Below are 25,107 nucleotides of genomic sequence, written 5' to 3' on the forward strand. Positions count from 1 at the left end.
TTTTACTCATAGCCTTTTTATCACAGTTTTTTATTATGCTATGGAGCCACATAGAGGACCAGGGTAGGGAATCTCTTCCTTATGATATGAGAAGAATTAAACCTACTCATGGTTTAAACTGAATATCAAAAGGATGCAAAAGCCAACTGCAATGGAAACACACACACACCCACACACACGTGTGCACACACAAAGAAGCTCAGTAGCATAGGGACTTACGGGCCCAGGTTTATATGTCACTTTCAGTCCAGTACTGGGTGGCGGCTGCTTCACTTTAAACCTACCAGGAAGAAAAATGAAGGAAAATTTATGGAGTAATGAAAACCAAGCCATGAAGGAACTAGGGTGCTATAAAATCAAGAAGGTGTTTAACTAGGAGCCAGGGAGTCCACACCATTGTACAAACAACCAGAGACCTTAATATTCCATTGAGAGAAGATTTGGGGATCTACCCATTTCACACCTGCCTTTTCAACAGTTCTCGTGATGTGGACTCCAATCTGTATTCCCACCTTTGGTAGTAGTCGCTGATAGGCCCAGGCAGAGCGCTGCCAGTGCTTGGCTGTTGTGTGCTTCGCAGTGTAAGCTGTCAGTGTTAAATGTGAATGCTGGCAGCCAGGTCATGCAGCTACAGAATAATGGCACTTTGGGCAAACAGCAGAGCATGAGATCTGGGCTTCCTTTTGACTTGGTGTGGGGTTTTCTTGCTTGGGGAGAGGAGGGACTGAAGATCAGAAAATGCTGAAGGGCTGGAGAAGTCCTGTGCTTACACATGTTGCTTGTTGATTTCTTCCTGCCTGTGGCTTGTGGGTTCTGCCTGGAGATGAAAGGCCTGGAGTACTCTGCAAAAAGCGCTTACCTCCACACTTACCACCCTACCCCACTCCTATGAAGATGAATACAATAAGATCTGTTATCATTTCAGATATCAATGGGCCTGAAACTATAACTCGGTTACATAAAGAATCCAGAAATTTATGTGGAAATTAGTCCCTGTGCTCCTGAACAAATAATGAACGGGTGAAAGGAAAATTCAAAAGAAAGATTGGAAAGTAGGTTGAAAGGAGTCAAATGCAGACATACCTTGTGCGGTACAAGGAAAGAAACTCTAGGAGGGAAGTTTATCTCAATAAACGGCTGTGTTGATACTGCGTGCCCATCTCCAAGCCTCTATCTTGGAGGAAGTTCCTTAAGACACAGGATGGTCTAAGGGGAGGTTAAATATTCCATCCCGCTGGGAAGCTGCTTATGACACAGGAAGTAACGACTCAAAAGCTACAAGAAGTTCCTAACTCTGACTATTTTACCAGACTACTCCCTCCCCAAGAATATATAATGGATCAGGAGAGGCATGTTGAGACATATGAGCTGACTAGAAGAGGCTCAGACCAGCCAATGTTCTCAGAAGGAGCAGAGATGAGGAGAATTGCCTGGAAGAGGCCCAGACCCCACTCTCCAACATGTTGAGCTGCTTACAAGGGGTACAGTATACACCAAGTTTCTAGTTTTCCTGAGCTGTGACCCCTGCTGGGCTGGGCTTTGATGATGCAGCTGACTGACTGCTCCTGTAAATAACCTCTCACCCATATTCCTGTAAATAGCCCCCATAACGCTCACTGGTTCAGCAGGATACATTTTGGTTGTAGCCTTACTTTGGTCCATCATTGATTCCCTATCTGGGATGAGTAGACATTTGTTCATGTCTCCTCAGGAATAGTGTCACATAACAATTAAAAAAGAAAAAGAGATTTCAAGTCCAAGAGTATACATCAAGGAATTAGAAAAGGGATAAGCCTAACCTAAATTTGCTGAAGGAAGGAAATAAAAACCAGAGCAGAAATAAATCAACATGACAAGAAATATATAAACAAAAAAGATCAGTGTCATGAACTCAGTGGCTGGCTCTTTGACCCCTCCCCCCGCCCCCAAGGGAGAAACAGCCTTGCTAGGCTACAGAGGAAGACTTTGCAGCCAGTCCTGAAGATACCTGATAAGCTAGGGTAAGATAGAAGGGGAGGAGGACCTCCCCTATCAGTGGACTTGGAAAGGGGCAGGGAGGAGATGAGGGAGGGATGGTGGGATTGGGAGGGAATGAGGGAGGGGGCTACAGCTGGGATACAAAGTTAATAAACTGTTAATTTTATAAGTTAATTAATAATATAAGTTAATTAACATAAAAATAAAAATTATATAAAAGCATAAAATAAAAAAAATCAGTGTCAATAAAACTGATAATTGGTTTTTAAAAAGTAAAGAAAACTTATGGCTCTCAGCTAACCAAAGAAAACTAGAGAAAAAGACAAACAAAAGAAAAACAAAAATTTATGATAACTCAGAAACAAAAACTGTCACAAAGGATTGTAATATATAGTTATATACCACTAAATGGAATTACTCAGATGAAATACACATATTCCTTTAAAAATACAAATTATCACATAGGTTGAGTCAGGAAGAAATAGAATACCTGGACAGACTATCAATACTTAAAGAGAATGGATAATTAATACAAGGCTTCCTGTATCCGTTACTTTTCTTGTTGCTATGGCAACATACTTGAGAAAAGCAGCTTAAAGGAACAGGAGTTTATTCTAGCTCACAGTTCCAGGACGGGCAGTCAGTCCGCCACAGCAGAAACATGGTTGTGAGTTGGCTGGTTATGGTGTATCCTCAGGAAAAAGAGAGATGAGTACTCATGCTCAATTTGCTTTCTCCTTTTTTTTTTTTTTCTCATTTTCATTATTGAGGGGTCCTGGCTACATCCAGGGTGGATCTTCCCTTACTGAAAATGCTCTCACAGACATGTCCATAAGTGTGTCTCCTACATGACTCTGTACAGAATCAGGCTGACAATGAAGATTAACCACTGCAAGTATATGCCATGTCAGTGTGGCCCCTAAATCACTTTTAAATCACAGCATTCCACTACTGGTCCAGATAGGCTCATGGACACCTCAAAATGCAAAATTCAAACTGCAAAATGCAAAAGAAAATTTTATTCCCACCTCAACTTCAGCCCAGCATCACCTTAGCAGTCTGGCCAGAAAAAAATTACAAAAGACTACACATTGTTGATGGACATACATCAGGACCAAGTGCAAGTTAATTGTGTGTGTACATGTCAGTCGGTGTAACTCCTTTACAGAGCTGAAGATAAAGCTGATTATCTCAATTGACACACACAAAGCATCTGACAACATCTGATGGTTCAGACATAAAGGGAAAGTTGCTTTATGTCATAAGGGCTCCTACAGAAGACTCAGAGATGAAATCTTTCCCCCTGAGGTCTGAAGAAAGGCAAATATACTCACTCTCACCACTCCTGTTCATCGTAGCATGAAAAGCACTGGCATTAGCCATCGGATGGGAGAAAGAAAAGACATCCAAATTGGAAAGGGGGAAGTAAAATTACGTCTCCACATAAAAGCCAGATACTCATGATAATATCCGCTGGAGCAAATAAACTGCATAAAATTATTGGGCACAAAGTCAACCTTCGAAAATCAATACAAACTTTATATTACAAAACAGCAGCAAAATATTGGGAAGATAATTTCACAATGTGATAGCACTGAAAAGCCACACAAAATAATCGAGGAAATAGCAATATACTCAGCCACAGAACACTCTGAAAGACAGAAAAAAAAAAAAAAAGAATGTAAAGATGCCTTGTGTCCGTGGATTGAAAGAAAACTATTAAAATGCCCATAATTAACAAGGTATGGTGGCACACAGTTATAATTCCAGCACTGGAGAAGCTGAGGCAGGAGGATTTCTGCACCTTCAAGGCCAGCCAGTGCTAGATATGGAGAGCCTGCCTCCAAAAGAGCGAAACCCAAAGCAAAACGCCCACAATAATTAGCAATGTACTTAAGCAGCACGGTCTCCTCCCAAACCTCCGTGGTTCTCTTTGCAGATTGTGGTTTTACGTCAGCTTAACACATGCTAGTTAAGTGTGCGTTCCTCAATTAAGAAAATATATTTTCTTAATTGTTGGTTGATGGGGAGGGCCCAGCCTGTTGTGGGTGGGGCCATCCCTGGGCTGGTGGTCCTGGGCTCTCTAGGAAAGAAGGCTGAGCAAGCCAGGGGAAGCAACTCAATAAGCAACACCTCTCCATGGCCTCTCCGTCAGCTTCTGCCCCCAGGGTCTTACCCTGCCTGAGTTCCTGTCCTGACATCCTTCAGTGATAGACTATGAAAAGGACATGTAAGCCAAACAAAGCCTTTCCTCCCCAACTTACTTTTGGTTATGGCATTTCATCACAGCAATAGTAGCCCTAACTAAGACACAGAAGTTGGGGGAAAATATCCCAAATTTATGTGAAACCGTAAGAGATGCTTAATGGCCAAAATAATTCCCCTGAAGGAGAACAGAGCTGGACTATCACATGGCCTGATTTAAAGCCACTAGAAAACTACAACAAAATCAGCATGAAACAGACATAAAATCTGACTGACACATGGATCAGCCGAATAGAACAAAGAGCCCATAAACAGATCCATACATATATCTGCCAAGGAATTTTTAAATAGGCTCCAAGAAGACAAAAAGAGGAAAGGGCACCTCTTAAGTAGGTGGTGCTGCAAAACTGGATTTCTACATGCAGAAGAAGGAAAGTGGAGCCACATTTCAGACCGTAACCCCAAATCAACCCAGAATGAATAAAAACTTAAACATGGTACTTCAAACTGTAAAATTTCTGGATAAACACACAAAAAAAGAGAAGCCTATGGACAATGACCTTAGCAATGACTTTTTGGTTATCACACTGGAACTCAAGACCCAATCAAGAACAAATAGCTAGTATCACATCAAACTAAAGAGCATCTGTACTGCAGATGCAACAACAAAGTGAGGCAGAAGCAAGCAACAGACAGAAGAAATATCCACCAAGCATGATTACGAGCGGTCATTTAAAGTTGCAAAGAGTTCATACAATACAGTAGTGGGGAAAAAAACCCACCATAACCTGGTTTAAAAATAACCAAGAGACCTTAGCATTTCTCTACAGAACACATAAAAATGCTCAATGAGCACATGGAAAGTACACATTATTAGTTACACATTATTAGTAATTTAATTACAAATTAAAAGTATTAGGGGACACTACCTCATACCCATTAAGATGACTATTTTAAGAAAAAACCCAAAGGTAAGAAATGTGAGAGAAGGTGTGGAGGAAAGAGATCTGCCTTCCTGGTGGGAATGTGGACTGGAATAGCAGAGATTAAAAACCGAGCAGTCACAAGACCTAGGGGCTCCTCTTCTGCGAGTGTAACCAAAAGAAATGAAAACTCCATCATGTAAGTATTAGTAAACACTGCCATACACCCTGCAGTGCCATCAATGAATGCCAAGACAGGAAGACAACACATCAACAGATGTGTGGACAAAAATAAACATCAATAGATTTTAAAAAATGAGATGGATATAAAAAATGAAATATTCAAACCTAAACCAAGATATTATGCCTTTTGCTGTGACTGAACTATTTTACTTTGTGGGTTCCTTATTCTCTTCACCCTTCTACACCCTTCCAACCTCCCGACACTAGGAAGGAGAGAAAAAAGGATAGAGAGGAAAGCAGGTATCATTATTACTAGACTATTCCCTGCTAATTAGGGATGTCGAGTTTCAAGTTTGATCTTCATCATCAAGATATTCCATTTTTTCTTTTGTGACACGACTGTGTGACAAGCCACAACAAACTATATCAGCAAGTGGAGGCACTGCCACTGCAACCCCTCCTGGGGCTCTAGCATGAATATACCCTCTCAAGAGTCCCCAGAATTCTACATGTCATACACTTGCAGAAACTGTCTGCACGCAGCTGGCAAAATCATACCACTGCTAGAGCACAAGGCAAATCATAGTCAACTGCTGTGGACAATCTGAAGCAGCCCCATATCCCACACCTGGGATTAAACAAAACATTCCCATAACATTTTTGTATTTTTAAAGAAAACAAAAATTCTCACTACATTTTTCTATTGCATGGAAGGACCTAGAGAATAAATAAGTGAAATAAGTCAGCCATAGAAAATGTATCACTTCACTTACATGAGGACTCTAAAACACAAATTAAAACACACAGAACTAGAGAACACTAGGGTGGCTACCACAAGCTGAATGAAAGCAGAATAGGGAAACATAGATCAACATCTACAAAGCAATCACTCGGTGATTAAGTTCACATACTGACAGCTCAGTGATTAAGGGCAAATGTTGATCAGTCTTCCAGAGCACCCGAGTTCTGGTGCCAGCATCCCCACTGAGTGCCTTACAACTTCCTGTAATTTTTGCCAACGAGTCTAGAGACCTAATGTATATAAAGATTGGAACCAAACTGTACTATCCATAGGATTCCTGCTGAGTGAGTAGATCGTGGCTGCTATTGACATAAAACATATTTGCATCACTTCAATAATCACTTGAAATATGTATCCTATGATACCATAGTTCTTAAATATGCGCAATGCTTTTTGAGAGTGCTTTTCCTATCAGGCACAAACCAATGTCGACTTAGATCATCACAGTTGGTGATTGTTTAAGAAATGGTGGGATGGCTAATATTGGTTGTTAATGTGACACAGCTGGGAAAAGAGAACTTCAGTTGAAGAATTACGGACATCAGATTGGCCTGTAGGCAAGTCTTGGGGCCATTTTCTTGATCAATTGATGAAAGGAAGCCCAGCCCACAGTGGGTGGTGTCGATTCCCACATGGTCTCTGCTTCATTTCCTATCACCGGGTTCTTCACTCCAGTTCCTGCCCTGACCTCCCTTGATGATGGAATACAACTGTAAGCAGAAATAGACCCTCACTTCCTCAAGTTGCCTTTGGTCATGGTGTGTATAGCAGCAACAGAGAGGAAATTAGGACAGATGGTCTCAAGTCCTGAGGAGTAATTATTGAAGTGCTTGTACAAAGTATCTGTTTTTTGCTAGGTTAGATCCAGAGTTGCGTGGGTGGCTTCTACTGAAGTATGAATCCTGATTTATGGAAGGCATGAAAGAAGCTATCACATATCACACAATTAGGGTCAATACTCCTTTGTTGAAGAATGAACAAAAGGATAAAGAGGTGAATGATATGATTGTTCAGGATTCAAGATGCCATTATAGTTTGGTAAATTGCTATTAATATAGGAAAGTCAAGCATGAAAGGCCCACGGGCAGGTGGCTGGCACCCTTGCCTCACCTGCAGAAGTCCACACCAATGTTTTTTAGCTTCACAGTGGTCGCGTAGGTATGTCCTTCTTTAAGCACGCCGAACTTCACTGACGGTGGGAGGAGGTGGAACCCAAAATGGCTTGCTTTCGTGTTATAAATCGCAGCAGATGCAATGGAAGATGTATTCACTTTCCCCCCAACAGAATCTTCCACCTTTGCAGAGCAGAAAAATTGGTAAAAGTAAGAAGGAGAGTTTTTGATTAAAGAAAACACTGCTGACACCAGGGAAGAAGACTGCTTAGCAGAAGGAAGACTTAAAAGATTTACGGACTCATGCAATCCTTGCAACATCCTTATAGAAATACTTCAGGTTTTGCTCTCAAGAAAAGAAAGTACCCATTCAGAGTTGAAAGAGATCTTTTGCTCCAATGCTTAAGCAGCAAACTCTCAACCCCAGGTTTGCCTGATTCACAGGCCCATGCTCTTTCTTCTGGGACAGTGGCTAGCAAGGGTTGGTTAGCTTCTACAGAATCTTCTAGAAGATTCAAGATTACTGCTGTTCCCTGAGTTTCAGACTCACTGCTCCTGGAGTGGGGAGTGGGGAGGGGTTTGTATTTAAAATGTCCTCTGGTGTTGCTAACGCTGCTGATTAGGAAGCCACACAGGAAGTTCTACCCTCTTCCTTCTGCCTGTCACTGACATCACCCAGTAATTCAACTGCAGACTCCCCTGTCGCATATCAAACCCAGAGCGTCAGAATCCGCCATCTCTAACAAACCGCTATGTAATTCATGTGCACATTCACGCTTTCAAGCGTGATTATCAGTTGCACATGCACTGCCCTCTGATGGTGACTGCTGGCCTGTGCCACAGAAGTAAAGAAAGAATATTTCCTGACTTGTGAGCATAAGGAAGCATTCCTAACAGAGCTGGTGGGAAAACTTTAACTAAAAGGCTCTGAGGAAGGACAGAAGGGAGAAACCCCCGCAGTGGCTGGAGGAGAGTGAGCTGGGTAGGGTAGGAAGAAAGAACAAGTTTTAACAAATAGATTGTCCTGGTCCATTTCCAATACAAAATGTTCGGAGAGTTCATCAGAGTCACGGAGAACAGAAGGTGCAGGGCCTCTTTTTCTGGTCTCAGACATTGAGAGCTGGAAAGTTACAGGTCTGTGATGTGACTGAGCCCATGACTGGAAAAGAGGGCAGTCTTAAGTCTCAAATTTTTTTTATCAGATAAAGCCTTGTATCCTAAGCCAACAAAGGAAGGAATTTGGAAAGGGGGCACAGCCTGACCTGAGAAGAGGGATTTCTCATGATAAGGTGAGGGAGGGCAGCATGACCACGACACAGGACGACATCTCTACAAACCACTCTCTTACCAAACTGTCATGCCAGCCATTGCTGCCTATTCTCTGTGCTGGCATCCCAGTATGCAGAATTATATGTTGAAAACTGCTCTGTTTCCATTAAGCCCTTGAATTTATTATTTCATTTCTAACAACATGAGGTCATACTTGTGCGGTCTCAAGTTCTTTGGACTTTATCCTAAGCATTGTGACGTGAAAGTTTTTGTGCTTTAGGTTCAGGGGCACTGTCCTTTGGGTAGGAGATTATTAGAAGATTTATTAACGCTATAGAAAGATAAGAGGCCAACAGCACCACGGTAAGGGCTTGGAGAAGAATTGAGGCCCACACTGAGATGGTGCCTCGGTTGTAAAATAGGATTCCTATGAGAGTTCAGGCTGACCTTGTCCAACCTTATTGGTCAGCCACCTTCCAGAGGGAAATGTTTGCAGAGAGAGCCTGTCTCCCAAGATAATCTGTCTTTCCTAAAGCGGACAATTGCAGCAGAGACCACAGATCCACACACAGCCCCCACAGCTGCATCAACTGCCTCACTCCCAAGCCCCTCCTACACGCTTATAATGGGTCCCAGCTAGCTTTATTCCTTTGCAAACTCCCTTCATTCCCTGGGGAGGGAGGCTTCCCCTCACTGTGTGCTAATAAACACAGTCCCATCTGTTGAAGTCAGACTCTCATTTCTCTCTGTCTTTTTATCTCTTTATGCTACCTCAGATATCTAATACATGTGACAGAGTCCGGGGGGACGGGGGAGGTGAATCCCTTCTTACAGGTTTCAGAGGAAGTGGTTGGAAGAGGAGGCTCAAAAGTTTTGCCAAGGTTTGCAGTTCCTAGGATGACCAGGCAGTGCTGAGTATAGAATGCCAGGTGACTGAAGGGCTGTCTTTAACTGAGGGTGCGCTGGGCAGGGAGGGCAAACTTCTAGACAAACAAGTGACTTTAGTTCTGCAAATACAGAAGACTGTGCTTTCAGGAATTATCACCATTTAACCAGAATGGAGGAACGTTATGAAAAGGCATAGCCCTGGCTAACAACAAGGAAGGGCAACCATCTCTTTAGCCAATGGAGAGCACCTGAATGAGTCTCCCCAAAGTGACCACTCCTAGAGACCTGCCAGCTGGCTGCCGAAACTCAGAAGCTGAGATGCACCAGTGGCAGGCGACAATGCACCATCATTTTTGGGCTTCTGTGGAAAAATGGCGGGGCACAAGGCTGGCATGAACCTCAGTGCATTTTAATTGCCCTAGTTAATGAAAATACCCTAAGAGACTTGCCCAAGTATCTCCCTGTTACCTTGGCAAGAGGGTGAGACTTGGGCTTGGAGCCCATCAGGTAATGGGGCAGCCTCACTTTCTCTTTTCTTGCTTGTCCAGTGACATCCTGCAGCAATGACTGGGTTGGAATTTTGATCATTGTAAAAATATCTGTTTCTGTTAGAGAAAAAAAGTTTAAATTAGAGCACATCCAAGATATGTGTAGCACTGCCCGAGCATAGAAGAGCACGGACTGGCCTGGAAACTTCTCTAGTCATTCTTTTTAAATTAATTTTTCTTTTTTCAAAAAATATTTACTGTGTTATTTACGAGCATGTGTATGTGTGTGCACACGCATGTGCAAATGTGCGTGCAAGTTTGTGTGTATGTGTGTGTTGTGTGTGTAGGTGCAGGTGCCCCAGAGGCCAGAAGAAGGCGTTGGATCTCCTGGATCTAGAGTCATGTGTGGTTGTGAACCACCTGATGCAGGGGCTGGGAACCAAATGCTTCTCCTGTGCAACAGCAAGTAAAGGCTGAGCCATCTTTCTAGCCCTGTCCTTAAGCCTTAAAGGGCTTATTTAAAAACAAATGCTTTCATCAGTTCTCATTTACCATTTGAACACCTTGCTATGCAGTTCTGCGTACTTTACCTATCTTTGTTCCTTACAGCTTCTCTGAGAGATGGCAGGCAGATGCTGTTAGCATCACCAAACAAAGACAACTCTAAGTTTTAGAGTACCTTTCCTATGACAAGCTCGCCTCACACTTTGATGTTCAGGACCCTTCCCTGAAGTTAACAAGGGTAGCCCATGAGACATCGACTCTGAAAGACTTCCTAGCACTAAGGGGGCAGCACCTTAAGAAATTTAGATTCTATTCTGATTCCTACAGGTCTCAAACATGGCGTGGTAATTATAAATAGATTAAACCAGAGGTTTAAATCCTCAGATTGGTAACTTTCCCCCTCTCAGTCATTTCAAGGACAATGCAGAAGCGAGCAATCCACAAAGCTGCACCTGTTTATCTTTGTTCCAAATATTCAGGGGTCTGAACTAAAAATTGTATTTAAACCATCCTATTTAGAAGTCTTTTTTTTTTTTTTTTTTTTTTCTGAAAGGATGGCTTGGTGGTTAAGAGCACTTCCTGCTCTTCCAGAGGACCTGAGTTCAGATCCCAGTGTCCAGGTCAGACAGCCCATAACCGCCTGTGATTACAGCTTCAAGGGCTTTGATACCTTCTTTTCTGCGGATACCTGCACTCAAGGAACAGACAATTACGCAGATACATACATGTGAACGTTGGTGCATACAACACATGCATGCACAAACACACACACATGCATACATATAAATTTTGGTGTGTGTGTGTCGGGGGATTCAAATCACACAGCAGGGAAAAGCAGGGCACTGAGCATGCATGATCTACAGGAGAGCACCATACTGAAAATTAATTCTACACAGACCATCTCATTTTGCCCTTATAAACCCATCTAAGGGAGGACAGTGGGAGCACTGAAAGTACTGGGGCTGCCACAGGGAGCTGAGGAGGGACTGACAGGTCAGGGGAGTTAGAAATCCAGTGGGGTAGCTAGGAGGGCCTAACAGGGCTGAGAAGGCTGAAGGGGGTCCTTTATCATGCATGCTCATGTGCTAATGATTCCTTCTCTCATTGGTACTTCTGCTCCGCCAGCATATGGGGCCATGGTGTTCTGGTCTGTGCCATCAGGATCACATGTCCCAAGCAGAGCCATTAGGGCTATTCCTGGGTAATTCTACATAAGTTAATGGGCACAACACTGTTTTGCCTATTAAATTACAGGTCTGGAGGGGTCGGAATCTTGGGACTCTGGAGTCAGGATCCCTGCCACATGGAAGTAACCTGCCCTTCGCTGGTGGGAACAGGATCACATGCATACAAGAACGGGATGAGAGGAAGATGGTAAGAATGTGAAGACAGGCAAGCCAGCAGCCTTGCATTCATGGAACACCTAGGAGCCAGAGGCAGTGACCCATGGGGCTAGCCCCAAAGCTTTTTCTTTGTCTTGCTTTTGAACCGGAGTAAATCTGCTACCTCTTCCCTTTTTAGTTGGATATGGGTTTTTTCATTTAAAAATTTAAAAAGCCCCAATGGATACAGCAGAAGTATTCTCTGTCTGTCTGTCTGTATGTCTCTCTCTGTTTCTCTCTTTCCTTTTTTTTTTTAAACCTCTTTATAGATGAGGAAAATTGAAGTTTGGAAGATAAATTGTCCAGGAAGCTGTAATGAGTGTCAGGGATAGAATGTGGACCTCAATGAGTCAGATTCCACAGGGCCCCAAACCTGTCTGGTCACCATCGTCTCAGGGTAGCTTCTGGAAAAACAGATTCCCAGGCTACAGGCCAGACAGGCCCTGTTGTCGATGAGGGTGAACAGAGTTTCTGGAGGTTGGACTCAGCAGTTAGTGTGTAGTCTGCCTGTGGGCCACCGATCTTCATGTAGGAGGCCACTCTAACAGCTTGATCCAACGGGCACTAACGACAGCTCACACTATTTATTATTATTATTATTCCTAAGAGAAAAATGCTGAGCTGGCCATGTGCCATGTGCTGTCCCAAGCAGTTCACATAGATCAAGCAATTCAATGTTCACAACCGTTCTATGCATATAGCCTTGTGTGTATCATAACTTCTGCCTGGCAGAAGAGGAGACGGGAGAACTACAAATTCGTGGCCCCCCAACACGGTGTACAGGTTAACTTTGGAACCTTGATTCCTCTTTTTTTCTCAAATACCCATTCAGTTGAGTAGGCCTACTGACCTCACTTCAGTGATGTATTTCCAAGTAATTAGCTTCTCCATCTTTCTCTTATGTGTGTGTATGTTGTATGTGTAAGTACACATTCCTGTGTGTGTGTCAAGTGTGAGTGGATGTGTGTGCACAGGCATGCAGAGGCATGCAGAGGCTAGACATTGGTGTTGGATGTCTTCCTCAATTGCTTTCCATCTTAACTTTGAGACAGGGTCTGTCGCTGAACTGGGGGGGGCTCATCAGTTTGGCTAGGCTTATTGAACAGCAGTCTCCAGGATCCTCCTGTCTCTGTCTCCACAGCTCTGGAATTATAAGCATGCTCCATTATATCTAGCTCATTATCTACAGGATTCTGGGTGATTGAATTCAGGCCCTCATGCTGTACAGCAAGTACTTCCTCCAGTGAGCCGTGTCCTCAGCCTGCTTCTCATCATTAACACCAGTAAAATGTTGGCCAGGTTAATCCAACTCTTTGATAATTCCTACCTGCATAATTTCTGTCACTTCCTGCTGCCCCTACCTTTTCCTCTTCTTCCTTCCCTCCCATAAGCCCCCACTGTCACAACTAACACAACTGTCTTTTATATCTTTGTGGGTTCTTTCTCTTTGGATACACAGTCTTGCTATGTTGTCTGTAGCAATCCTACTGCCTCAACTTCTCAAGTAGGTGTAATCTCCCTTTAAAAAAAAGTTGTGTGTATGAGCATTTGGCCTGCATGTATGTCTGTGTGCTACATGCGTACCTGGTGCCCAAGGTAGCCAGAACCTTGGAACTGGAGCTACAGATGGTTGGAAGTCGCATGGGAGTGCTTGGAATAGAATTCAAGTACCGTAGAAGGACAGCCAGCGCTGCCTCCCTTCCCCCACACCCAAGTAATCTCTTAAATATATAACTTATATGGGGCTGGGAAGAATGAGGCATTTGCTACCCATGAGGACGGAGCTTGGACCCTCCACATCCATGTAAAATGCTGGGCCTGGCAGCACGTGCCTGACATCTCAGTGCTGGAGATGAGAGATGGAAGGATCCTGTATTCTGAAGAGATGAAACATTCACTCTGAACCTGTGAGATAAAGCAAAGGATGGCCATACCTTCAGGAGGAGGTCTGGAGACATTTTCAATTTGGCTGGCTAACTCCTTGGTAGATTTTTTTAAACTTTCAATTTGTTTTTGGCCAACAGACCTCCTGGTAGATTTTTTCAATTTTTCAGTCTGGTTTTGGTTAGCAGATTCCTTGGTAAATTTGGTTACAATTTCAATTTGGCTTTGACTAGTAGACTCCTTGGCAAGTTTTGTTAAATCTTCAATTTGGTTCTCATTAAAAGACTTCTTGGTATATTTGGTTGCACTTTCAGTTTGGCTTTGACTAGTAGACCCCTTGGCAAGTTTTGTTAAATTTTCAATTGGGTTCTCCTTAGACTTCTTGGGAGATTTGGTTACATTTTCAGTTTCGTTTTGGAGAGTAGATTTCTTGATAGTCTCAGAAACCTCCTGTTTTGGAAGGGGAGCTGTATCTGAGGCTTCTTGTTCTGTGTCCGTACTCAATGTGGAATCTAAAATCCCAAAGCAAACAATGTAAGTGACATTATGACCAATGATACAGGGACAACTGAAGCTTGTATAAACAACACTTGAACAATGAGTTTCTCAGTGAATAAGGTGCTACCCCATTCTCACATGAAAAAGACTACATGTGAGAACATCTTTGAGAGATTCCTCCTAGTTTGATCCGTGCTTGCCACTAACAAACAAGGCAGTATTCTGCAGAATGCATACTCCCTTGGAACTAGCTGGAACTTGCAGGCAAAATGACTAGATGGAGCTGTCTCCACATCCTGTTACTGAGAGGCCAGGCGACCTGCCTCTGCCTTTACCTACTAGACAAAAATGATTTCCAACACATTCATTACTGTGAAAATGGATCTCTTCACTGGAATGTGTATCTTTTAGAAACAGGAGTTCAGGACAGCCAAGGCTATGCAGAGAAACCCTGTCTCAAATAAACAAACAAAATAGAAAGAAAGAAAGAAAGAAAGAAAGAAAGAAAGAAAGAAAGAAAGAAAGAAAGAAAGAAAGAAAGGAAGGAAGGAAGGAAGGAAGGAGGGAAGGAAGGAAGGGAAAGAGAAAGAAAGAGGTACAATATTAAACATATGCATGTTGAGGAGGCAAATAGATTTCAGTGTGTGTGTGTGTGTGTGTGTGTGTGTGTGTGTGTGTGTAAAGCCTAGATGAGCAGTTAGCTATAGCTGCCTTGTGACTGTCCTGAAAGCCTGTTGTCCTTTCAAGAAGTGGGCTGGATTACTCCTGTTTTCCAGGGTGTGGTCAGCTTGACAACATAAGAACCATCAACTCAGGATCCCTGGCATCACCACACCACAATCCCAGGTGATATTTTTTAGTCCTGATTTTTGCTTTGCAATCCCTGTTAAAAAGTATGTGCTTTTTCTGACCATGCACATGCTGGGTGGAGGCACTGTAGGTGTGACATTAAGCAGTAGAAACTTCTCTCTGGGTCTTTTCACTATTTGGTTTACTAAGAAGAAGAAGGAATAAATTTTATTTCATTATCAGTTCTCTCAGCATGCATCTGCTGAGAATACAGACATTCTCTTTTGTATCCACGCTCCATCATTATCCCTAAGAAATGAACAATTTCATAGTGCCCTCTGATAGCACAGCCCCCTAATAAAACTTGTGCATTTTCCCTTGAGATCTGTTACATGATGTTTTTATGTCTCACAGTCTCTTTTTAATGACAACAATTGGCTCATCTTTTTGGTTTCATGATGCTAACTCTGAGTGTGTGTGTGTGTGTGTGTGTGTGTGTGTGTGTGTGTGTGTATGTGTGTGTGTGTGTTTGGTGCTTGGGACTAAACCCAAGGTCACATGTGTGTTAGCCAAAGGTTCTGTGACCGAACAATACACCCATCCTGACACTGACTTGCTTGAAGAAACCAAGCCAGTTGTACCATACAATGTCTACTGACTGCTACACATGTCAATTTTGCCCTCTTGGTTAGATTCAGATTAAGGATTTTTGACATGACGTTTGTATAGTAACAATGTACATTGCACTCTGTGAGAAAGGACTCAATGAGAGGAAGTCTTCCCTTTGATAAAAATTTAACTACTTGATTAAGGTGTAAAATACCGTGCCTTCTTGATACGTGAATATTCATTTTACTTGCTGTAATTAACAATCACGTGAGTTATTTTGAGACCATGTGAATTCCCTGCTCTTTCATTAGTGCTTTGGTACTTGGATCCTCCAAATGTTTTTAGGCTCAAGTAATGAATCTGAAATTCAGTTTACGTCTTGCTCTCTTTATGTGATTCCAACATATCCACAGAATGTTCCATCACCAGCTGTCATTTGAGACAACAGATGTAAGAACTAGCCAACACCCTAAGGGGCCAGATTGGGTGTGACTCAGTTCAGTTCAGGTGATAGGCTTGGGGACCATATTAACATCTTACCTTTGTGATGATCTGGAGCAGTGGTTTGAGCTGTGGCTTCTTCCTTTTTCTTTCCAAAAGGAGGCAGGTTTTTAGAAAGCTTCTCCAGATAATTACACTTAAAAGAAAACCCACAAGACTTACTTCAGACACACACTTATTTTATGGAACTGTCACAAACATGTTAGTTAAGGAGATGGTCAGTGGTGACAGGCCCTGAAGATAAAGTTGAAAACTAAAATTCTGTAAGAGACCAATTTAATTCTAGTCTTTGTTAAACAGTCATAGTTTTTGGAATTTCCTCTGGTTAATAATTCAGAATTTTCTTAAGAACTCCAGGGCACTGTGGACACATCTAAGTGTTCACTTTGCTTTGAGATTTCAGTAAGGGGCAGTGAGGGGCAGAGAGGGGCAGCCAGGGGCAGCCAGGGGCAGGCAGGGGCAGAGAGGAGCAGCCAGGGGCATTAAGGGGCAAGCTGCTTTGTGACTTAGGGTCTTTGGAGTGCTCACATGGATGGGGAATCTTCAGAGTCTGTGAGCATCAAAGAACTCACAGTAAGTTAATGGTGTTTTAATGGTTGATGGCTGAAGAAACGCTAGTGAAATAAAGCTTCAGATTGGAGTTCGTTAGCAGCTGGTTAATTGGCAAGAGAGAGGGCTTGGCCCAAAGAAGAGCTTAGATGGGAAGAGAAAGAATGATTCATGGTCACATGCTTGGGAGAGATGGGAGCGACAGCCATACATGGGTAGAGAGTTTCCCCGTCATGTGCTTGTGCAAACACAGACTTGAAGTGTAAGAGTTATTCAGATTGTCGCAATAAGCAAATAAACAGTAACAGGAGAGAGAACTTACATGTTAACATGCAATGTACCATTTTATAAAGATTAAACTATTATGAATTACATTTAGTTACCTGTGTCTTTAATACTGGGCTCAATTCAGACCTAAAATAAGGTGTCACATCTTTTGTCTTAATGTACGACAGGTAATTTCGTGTTTTCTCAAGAGTGTTCCTGGTTCATAGGTCCATAATGATATGTAAAAAAAGAGACACAAAACGCAAAAACAAATAATTGGGAAATTATTTGCTTGTGCTTTAGCCCCAAATCCCACTAGAAACCACTGCAACCACTGATGGTGAAACTGAGAAGAAAAAAAACTCACTGATATTTTTTCCCCCTTGGGTCTCACTATTTAGTCTCAGCTGGCCCAGAATTATCTTTGTAGAATACACAAAGATCCACATGCCTCAGCCTCTCTAGTCTAGGTATTAAAGTTGTGCTCAGTCACATCATATTTTTTGTTTGGGGGCGGGGAGTTCCCTTTCTGCTTCCGGTAGTTACACTGCTTACTCTGTAAATCATATTCTTGAAGGAGACAGGCACTAATGATACCAGTTGATCTCAAATGTCTAAAGCCAAGGTGCCCTTCCAGTGGCTGAGTGTTTTTGAGGTTGGGAGGTTCTCTGGGGATTAAGTGACAGCCACAGGTGTCCATAATTTCAGTAGCAGCAACAGCCACACACTACAAAGAGCAAAGCTCAAGAGACTTATGTGTACACACTGGGACAGAATTACCTCTGTTGCTGAAGATTTTCTTTCCAGTTCCTTGCTGGTGTCGTATCCCTATGTGAAAAAAAGAAAAGTGTGATGAAAATAGGCCGTGCTCTCCAATGACGGAACAACAACCGTACCACGTGCTGGGAGGAGGGCTGCAATCATTCCCACATCTCTCCCTTGTCCACCGTGTGCCAGCGCTAACCAGAGCATACTCCCAGTGTGCCTTACCTCCACTTCTTTTCAAAGAAATCTTTAGTGAACGTTTCTGGTAAACATTTTGTGCTAGAATGGATAGATTCCTTGAATAAATCTGTTAGGTGGGCTGCAACTGTAAAAGCAACACATTTGGTGTTAGTATTGATTTTTTTTTTTCGAGGCAGGGTTTCTATGTGTAGCTTTGGCTATCCTGGACTCACTTTGTAGACCAGGCTGCCCTCGAACTCAGAGATTTGCTTGCCTCTGCCTCCCCAAGTCCATGGAGCCACGTCCAGCTAGTATTGACTTCTTTATAATATTTCTTCATTACATAATTATTCATCTGTAATCCCTTCAAGAGCCTACACTTAATTTATCAATTGTTTTGGAGGATTTCTGCACACAGGCTGTAACACCCACTAGCCAGACTCTTTTCTGTGCCTTGTCTGTTCGTGAACATCATCTTTATGATCCAAACATAAATGTATTACATGTTTGCCCTACGTCACTATGGGAGCCGTGTGTCAGGGAACTGAATTCCCTCATATTACAACAGACTAGTCATCATAGTGCAGCTGTCATACTGCAGCTGTCACACTGAAGTTTTTCTCTAAACAGGTACTCCTACCAAATGCCAGAGATCTGGATATCATACGTTTAAAAATTTGGGGTGATGGTGCTTAGAGTTTGTCTACAGCATATGGTCTCAGCGAGGAGTCACTTTGTTAGAGAAAGAATGGGACATCTGGTCAAGACACAAAAACACTGATTTAGACAAGGGTAAGTAGGTTTTCATCTTGTGAGACTTTTCTGTACCCTTTAATCATTACCAGGCCACAGAAGAAGACAACGCAGCCACTCCTGATGAGACCTAATTGACTAGGATCAGAAGGAAGGAAAAGAAGTCCTCTCCTATCAGTGGACTTGGGGAGGGGCTGGCATGCAGAGGGTGGAGGAAGGGAGGGATTGGGACGGGAGGAGGGAGGGAACCACAGGGGGGATGTAAAGTGTAATTAATAAAGAAAAAAAAAAAAGAAAAAAAATTAATGTATGTTGTAAGTCCTTAAAGAAAGTAAGACTTACTTTTCAACGTAAAATATTATTAAAACCTGCTTTATTGCAAAACTCATCCTTTTGGAGGAAACTCCTAAAGAACATCTTAGGAAAGACAATGGGAGACACTGACTTCATATCACTCCTGGTAATCATTGGGGTCACTTTTAAGAATGCTGTTTCCCTTCTGCACCAATTTGAGAAATACAGTTTGTTTAACCATTACTATTGTTGACCTGTAGGTTTGACTCCATCACACATGCCTGTTTTCTTTGGTCAAAAGTTACAAGCTTAAATGACGCAGGGTAAGTTTATAAGATCAAATATAGGGTAAATAAAATTTGCATTTTGATTAAATACATTTTCTAAAGGATAAGTATGTGGCATGGTATATCTGGAGAACAGTTGTAATCTAAATTATATGTTGTTTATCCGAAATTCAGTTTTAATAGGGCCTTTTGCATGTAGGCTTACTGGCAGCTCTATTGTAAGGGCCACCTGTAATAACAGAGTATACGGACAGAGGAGTACTGGAGACTGTGATGGCCTCTTCCAGAATAACCATCTGAAGGGATAGCTGCCCATCACCTTCAGTCAAATGTCACTGTTATAATATGAAATTTTAATAAGAGAAAAATCTAGATAAACAACAACAGTAACAACAAAACAAGAGTATAAATCAATACCATGAAAGATGCACCAAACAAGTCTGAGGTTTAGTGAAGCCCACGGCAGACAACTTAAGGTCTCTGCCGTATAGCTGAATGCAAAACCCCAAGCTTGTTGGAGCCAGGGAGGAGGTTTATAAGAAGAGCTGTTAGTGTAGAAGAGTGCAAAGTGTTGGCAATGTGTGCATTTGCTTGAAAGCCATGGGCGTGCACACAGAGGCATTAGTCAGCTGACTCCTAGCCATTTTCTATGGAGTTGAGGTTAAGAAGAAGGCAAATAACAGTGTTTTCTTAAAGACGTGCTCAACGTCCTTTCTCATCTGGGAAATGCAAATTGAAACGACCCTGAGATTCCACCTCACACCCATCAGAATAGATAAGATCAAAAACTCAAGGGATGACACATGCTGGAGAGGATGTGGAGAAAGGGGAACCCTCCTCCATTGCTGGCAGGAAGGTAACCTTGTACAACCACTTTGGAAATCAATCTGGCACTTTCTCAGAAAATTAGGACTAGTGCTCCCTCAAGATGCAGCTATACCACTCCTGGGCATGTATCCGAAAGATGCTCAACCATACAACAAGGACATTTGCTCAGCTATGTTTATAGCAGCTTTATTCATAATAGCCAGAAACTGGAAATAACCTAGATGCCTCTCAACTGAAGAATGGATACAGAAATTGTGGTACGTTTACACAATGGAATATTACTCTGCTATTAAAAATAATAAAACCATGAAATTTGCAGGCAAATGAATGGAACTAGAAAAGATCATCCTGAATGAGGTAACCTAGAAGCAGAAAGACACATATGGTATATGCTCATTTATAAGTGGCTATTAGCCATGTAGTATATGATAAACACACTAAAATCTATAGAAGCTAAACAAAAGGAGAATCCTAAGGAAGAGGCTGAAACCTCATTCAGAAGGGCAAACAGGGTAGACATTGGAAGTAGGAGAAGACAGGGAACAGGACAGGAGCCTTCCACAGGGGACTTCTGAAAGTCTCTACCCATCAGGGTATCGAAGGAGATGCTGAGACTCATAGCCAAACTTTGAGCAAAGTGCAGGTAACCTTATGGAAGAAGAGGGAGATAGAAAGGGATAGGAGATCTACAAGGAGACCAACAGAGCCAAAAAACCTGGGCCCAGGGAGCCCTTCAGAGACTGATACTCCAACCAAGGACCATGCATGGAGAGCACCTAGACCCCATGCTCAGATGAAGCCCATAGGCTACTCAGTTTCCAAGTGGGTTCCCTGGTAACAGACATGAACTCAGTGGCCACCTCTTTGATCATCTTTCCCTGGGGGGTGCAGCCTTGTCAGGCTACAGAGGAAGACAATGCAGCCGGTCTTGATGAGACCTGATAGGCTCAGGTAAGATAGAAGGGGAGGAGGACCTTCCCTATCAGTAGACTAGGGCAGGGCCATAGGGGAGAAGAGGGAGATGAGTGGGATTGGGAAGAGATGAGGAAGGGGGCTATAGACAGGATACAAAGTGAATACAGTATAATAAATAATAATAAAAAATTAAAAATATCAGTATTTTTATTTAACAAAGGAAAACTAAAGACAAATTAAGTCAGCGATTCACTGTTTCAGGGCAAAAAGAAAAAATAAACCATTGCAAACAGCATGACCAGTATAGGAGCAGAAGTGATTATATGAGGATTTGCTATGGAATACAGAATGACAAGTATAGTTAAGAAGTCCTTTTGAGACCTTAAATACACCACAGGAAAGAAATTATATTCCAGTTACCTTCAGTGACATGACTTTTTGTAGTTTCTTCCATCTTAGGGAAAGACTGAAAAAGAGATTAGAATTACTTGATGTTAATTATATTACACATGGAAATGTTTTATTTAGAAGCATTCCCTTTGTGCTTAATTTGACTCCTTATGGAAAAAAACTATAAAATGAATTTATTTTTAAATACCAATATACAATTTATTTGAATATTTTATTGTTCCTTTATGTAATGATTTTTAAAGAATGGAAATCATCTGACATTATGGAAATTACTTTTTCTTCTTCTCTCACATTCATTAAGTTACTCAATATTTCAATAAACATTAATTTCTTAAACTAAAAATAGTATATATTCAAAATAAAAGATATATCTACACATATCTTTTATCTGGGGATCTTCAGAATTATCTGTGAGCAAAGGAAGATGTATTTGGAAAATTCAGTAAATCCATAACCCAGTTATCACAGAAATTAGCTACGAGGAGAGTGAAGCAAATGCTTTAGAGCCTTGGCAGGAACCTCACGTGGCTTTCCGATGGGCAGTGTGTGTGGAAGCACCTGACAGGGAGATGGTAACAAGAAGACTGGTTTGTAGGACATTCCCTCACCATAACCAGCTTGAGGAGGTCTGCTGCATTGCCTCTCTCCTCCTCTGTTCTGGAATCCTTGACTGTCATTTCCTGTAGCTCATCTTCTTTCTTTAGAATGTGGTTGATGTAATCCTAGATCGGGAGAATCAATCAAACAGATAAGGATCAAGAACTAGGCAGAGAAAGACACTGGCATAATCAGTGCCAACATGGAGCGTTGCGGGGGGACTGGGGAGGGAGGTTCACGCCTCTCAGCACACAGTCGACTGGGCAAGCCCTGAGACAACGTTTGCTCAGCAGGTTACTAACAACGAGCCGAGCCGAGTCCTGACCTGCTCACAACCAGCGCTCTCAAGGCACAGGAGAGAACTGCACAGGGGCCAAGGAAGGCCCTGTCTCTAACGCTGTGCCTCAGAATCTTTCCTGCTAAAATGAGTAAACTCAAGTACATGATTCCTGGGTTTCTCAGTACTGTGTGGATAGTTCCGTGTGCGGATGTGTTACTTGGTCCATGCCTTTGCTTCAAGATGAAATACATTTCTTCCCCATATTTGACTAATACCCACTGACAATTGATATTCCTCCCGATGCTGGGTTCTGGGCATATGACCATAAAAAGCATATAATGTCCATGCTAGGGAGTCAAATTTAGAAAGATGCTGTAGGTATGATCACATAATAGGCCACGTATTTACAAAGTTTTAGGCCATTTTCAAAGCAGCAACTGTTTTCATCCATGAACAAGTGTTAGTTTAATGTGTGGTTCTACATTTTCTCCAGAAAACACTAACTGCATGTAGTAGGAAAAAAAGACTATATAGAAATTGTACATAAAGGATTTTTTGTTTGCTTGTTTGTTTTTAAATATAGCAACACCATTTGGGCCCTTAATGAGTCCTACAGGAATTACTAAGTACCCTCTACCTTTTAACCTTCTATTCTGGGCACCTGACATTCAAGTGTTATTCTAGATATTGGTAAAAAAAAAAAGTAGGTGATTTCAGGTTCCTCAGGAAAGGGATAAGAATGATTTGCTATGTTCCCAATCCTTTCGGCGGGTGGGTGTCAGGTCGCCCGGATTCCATTACCTTAAGGGAAATCTGCAGCTTCAGTTTCACCTCATTCTTTATGACCTCATGTTGGATGAACTGACGCATCTGTAGCACCGTGGGGCCTTTGAGAATAGGAGCTGGGATGTTTGTCAGATTCTTAGACCCGATACTGAGGCCCCTCCAAATATGAGTACCAAATGGAGGTCCTGGGGTCTTTTTCTGTCAACAAAACAAAGTGAAAGATTCACCAAAGCAGTCAGAATAGTGCAGCATTGGATATTTTTTTTTACAAGTACTTATGTGGATACTATATCAGGGGTGATTATGGGGTTCCTAAGCCGGTGGACACCTGGTTTTGAGGTATCCAAACAGACCAGGTTTGGTTAACCTAACCCCAAATCCAAATGTCCAAAGTAACGGTGAATTAGGAAGGAGATTCATCACTTCGTATGGCTACAGTACTGAGAAGCATGGAGACTGGCATCCATACCCCATTTTCAAGGAGCTGATTAGAGCTTTGGGGTGATATAAGGGAGGGACAAAGGAAGGAGAGTAATGAACATGTGTGCATCCTCAGGTAGTCTTGATCCAAGTATGGTTTGGTTGATCAGCATGTCAGGATCAGAGCTTTCTAGACAATTAGAAGGTGGCTGCTGTCAGAGGTGGGGCTGGTTTGGGGGTGTGGAGCTTTTACTCATCACAAGCTATTCATGCTCTGGGTTGTTCCTGGAGTCCAAGATGACTGTAGGAGACAATGACTAAGAACACAGGGCAAGTCAGAAAGTCAGGCGTTAGTTCTTTTGGGTTTCATACAGTACACGGAGACTTCTAGAGGTGCTGTTGTTGGGATGAAACAATCAAACCACATGGTGTGGTTGCACACACATTTAATGCCATCACCCCAGAGGGCAGGGGCAGAGGCAGGGGCAGTGGCAGTGGCAGCGGCAGAGGTAGAGAGCAAGAGAGACAGAGGCAGGGTCAGAGGCAGAGGCAGAGGTAGAGAGACAGAGGCAGGGTCAGGGGCAGAGGCAGGGAGGCAGAGGCAGGGGCAGGGCCAGGGTGGGTCAGGGTCAGGGGCAGAGGCAGAGAGGCAGAGGCAGAGGCAGAGGCAAAGGCAGAGGAGGCAGATGGATCTCTGTGAGTTCAAGGCCAGCCAGGCCTACTCTAGTCAGAATTTATTTCCGAAAGAACCTAAAACTAAGCAAACAGACAAAGAAAACTTCATTCCAACCAAAAGGAACTTGGGGAGTAGAGAGCTGACTTGGCTTATTCTTTCAGGTCACAGTTGATCATCGAGGCCTGAAGTCAGGGCAGGAACTCAAGACAGAAATCTGAACAAGGGTGCTTGCTGACTCACCCTCGGCCTCACTTATTCACCAGCTCTTACTGTCAGATTTCCTATATAGTCTAGGACCACCTGCCTAGAGTTGGTGCTAGCCGTAGGGAGCTAAGAGCACTTGTATTTATTAATAATCAAGACGGTTCCCAGACGTGATGAAACCGATCTAGGTTCTATAATTGAGGCTTTCCGCTCAGATGACTCTAGACTTGATAATTAAAGCTAACTAGGATAAGGAAGTTGTAAACCCTGGTGACTGACAATCTGTTCATTATGGGCTCTCTGCAAATCTCAAATACAGCTTACTCACTCTTTGCTGCTCTAGTCTTGAAGGGGAGGACTGCTGGCTTGAGATGAAAGATCTTCAAATGATTGCCATGTTTATATGAAGAGTTGAACAGCACAAATATCCAAATTTAAAGAAGATAGATAGATAGATAGATAGATAGATAGATAGATAGATAGATAGATAGATAGATAGATAGAAAATGGAGGCAGAGAAGCCAAACTATCTAGCGTTTTAGTTACTCAGTGAATCTGAAGGACCAAAGGGAGAGTCAGTCCTTTCAGCAGATGCTGAAACTATCATAGTACCACCTGTGAGGGACAGTAAAAAGCTTCGTTTTCATGGACCCGAGTAAAATCTCATCTTTCTGTGTGTGGTTAACAATTATCAAATGGTTGCCTGAGGGGCATCCTTTAAGGAGGGCTGTGTGATTCTGCACTTGCTAATTCAGCAATACTCTAACTCATGTCACATGAACGATGCTTTGGTTAGCATGCTCCGATCACCTAAGACATTTGGAGTTAACAGTCTTTACCTTCCTGGTTTTGTCTGAATTTATATAGGAAGATTCTGAGAG

The 25,107-nt window shown here is 42.5% G+C and overlaps 1 protein-coding gene across 1 annotated transcript in view; it reads right to left on the reverse strand.

Annotated features, from left to right (window-relative positions):
- Spag17 (sperm associated antigen 17) overlaps positions 1–25,107 on the reverse strand; it is a 203,324-nt gene that overhangs the window by 5,972 nt on the left and 172,245 nt on the right. Inside the window, exons 36-46 of the mRNA XM_060392982.1 lie at positions 22,942–23,124; positions 21,872–21,985; positions 21,273–21,318; positions 17,821–17,920; positions 17,611–17,658; positions 16,947–17,046; positions 16,054–16,150; positions 13,668–14,129; positions 9,828–9,964; positions 7,201–7,385; positions 220–280 (exon numbers count right to left, since the gene is read on the reverse strand). Coding sequence (XP_060248965.1) covers positions 220–280; positions 7,201–7,385; positions 9,828–9,964; positions 13,668–14,129; positions 16,054–16,150; positions 16,947–17,046; positions 17,611–17,658; positions 17,821–17,920; positions 21,273–21,318; positions 21,872–21,985; positions 22,942–23,124 — 1,533 coding nt within the window. The remainder of the gene's footprint in view (positions 1–219; positions 281–7,200; positions 7,386–9,827; positions 9,965–13,667; positions 14,130–16,053; positions 16,151–16,946; positions 17,047–17,610; positions 17,659–17,820; positions 17,921–21,272; positions 21,319–21,871; positions 21,986–22,941; positions 23,125–25,107) is intronic.

Source organism: Meriones unguiculatus, chromosome 10 (assembly GCF_030254825.1).
Source record: "Meriones unguiculatus strain TT.TT164.6M chromosome 10, Bangor_MerUng_6.1, whole genome shotgun sequence".
NCBI classification, from domain to species: Eukaryota; Metazoa; Chordata; class Mammalia; order Rodentia; family Muridae; genus Meriones; species Meriones unguiculatus.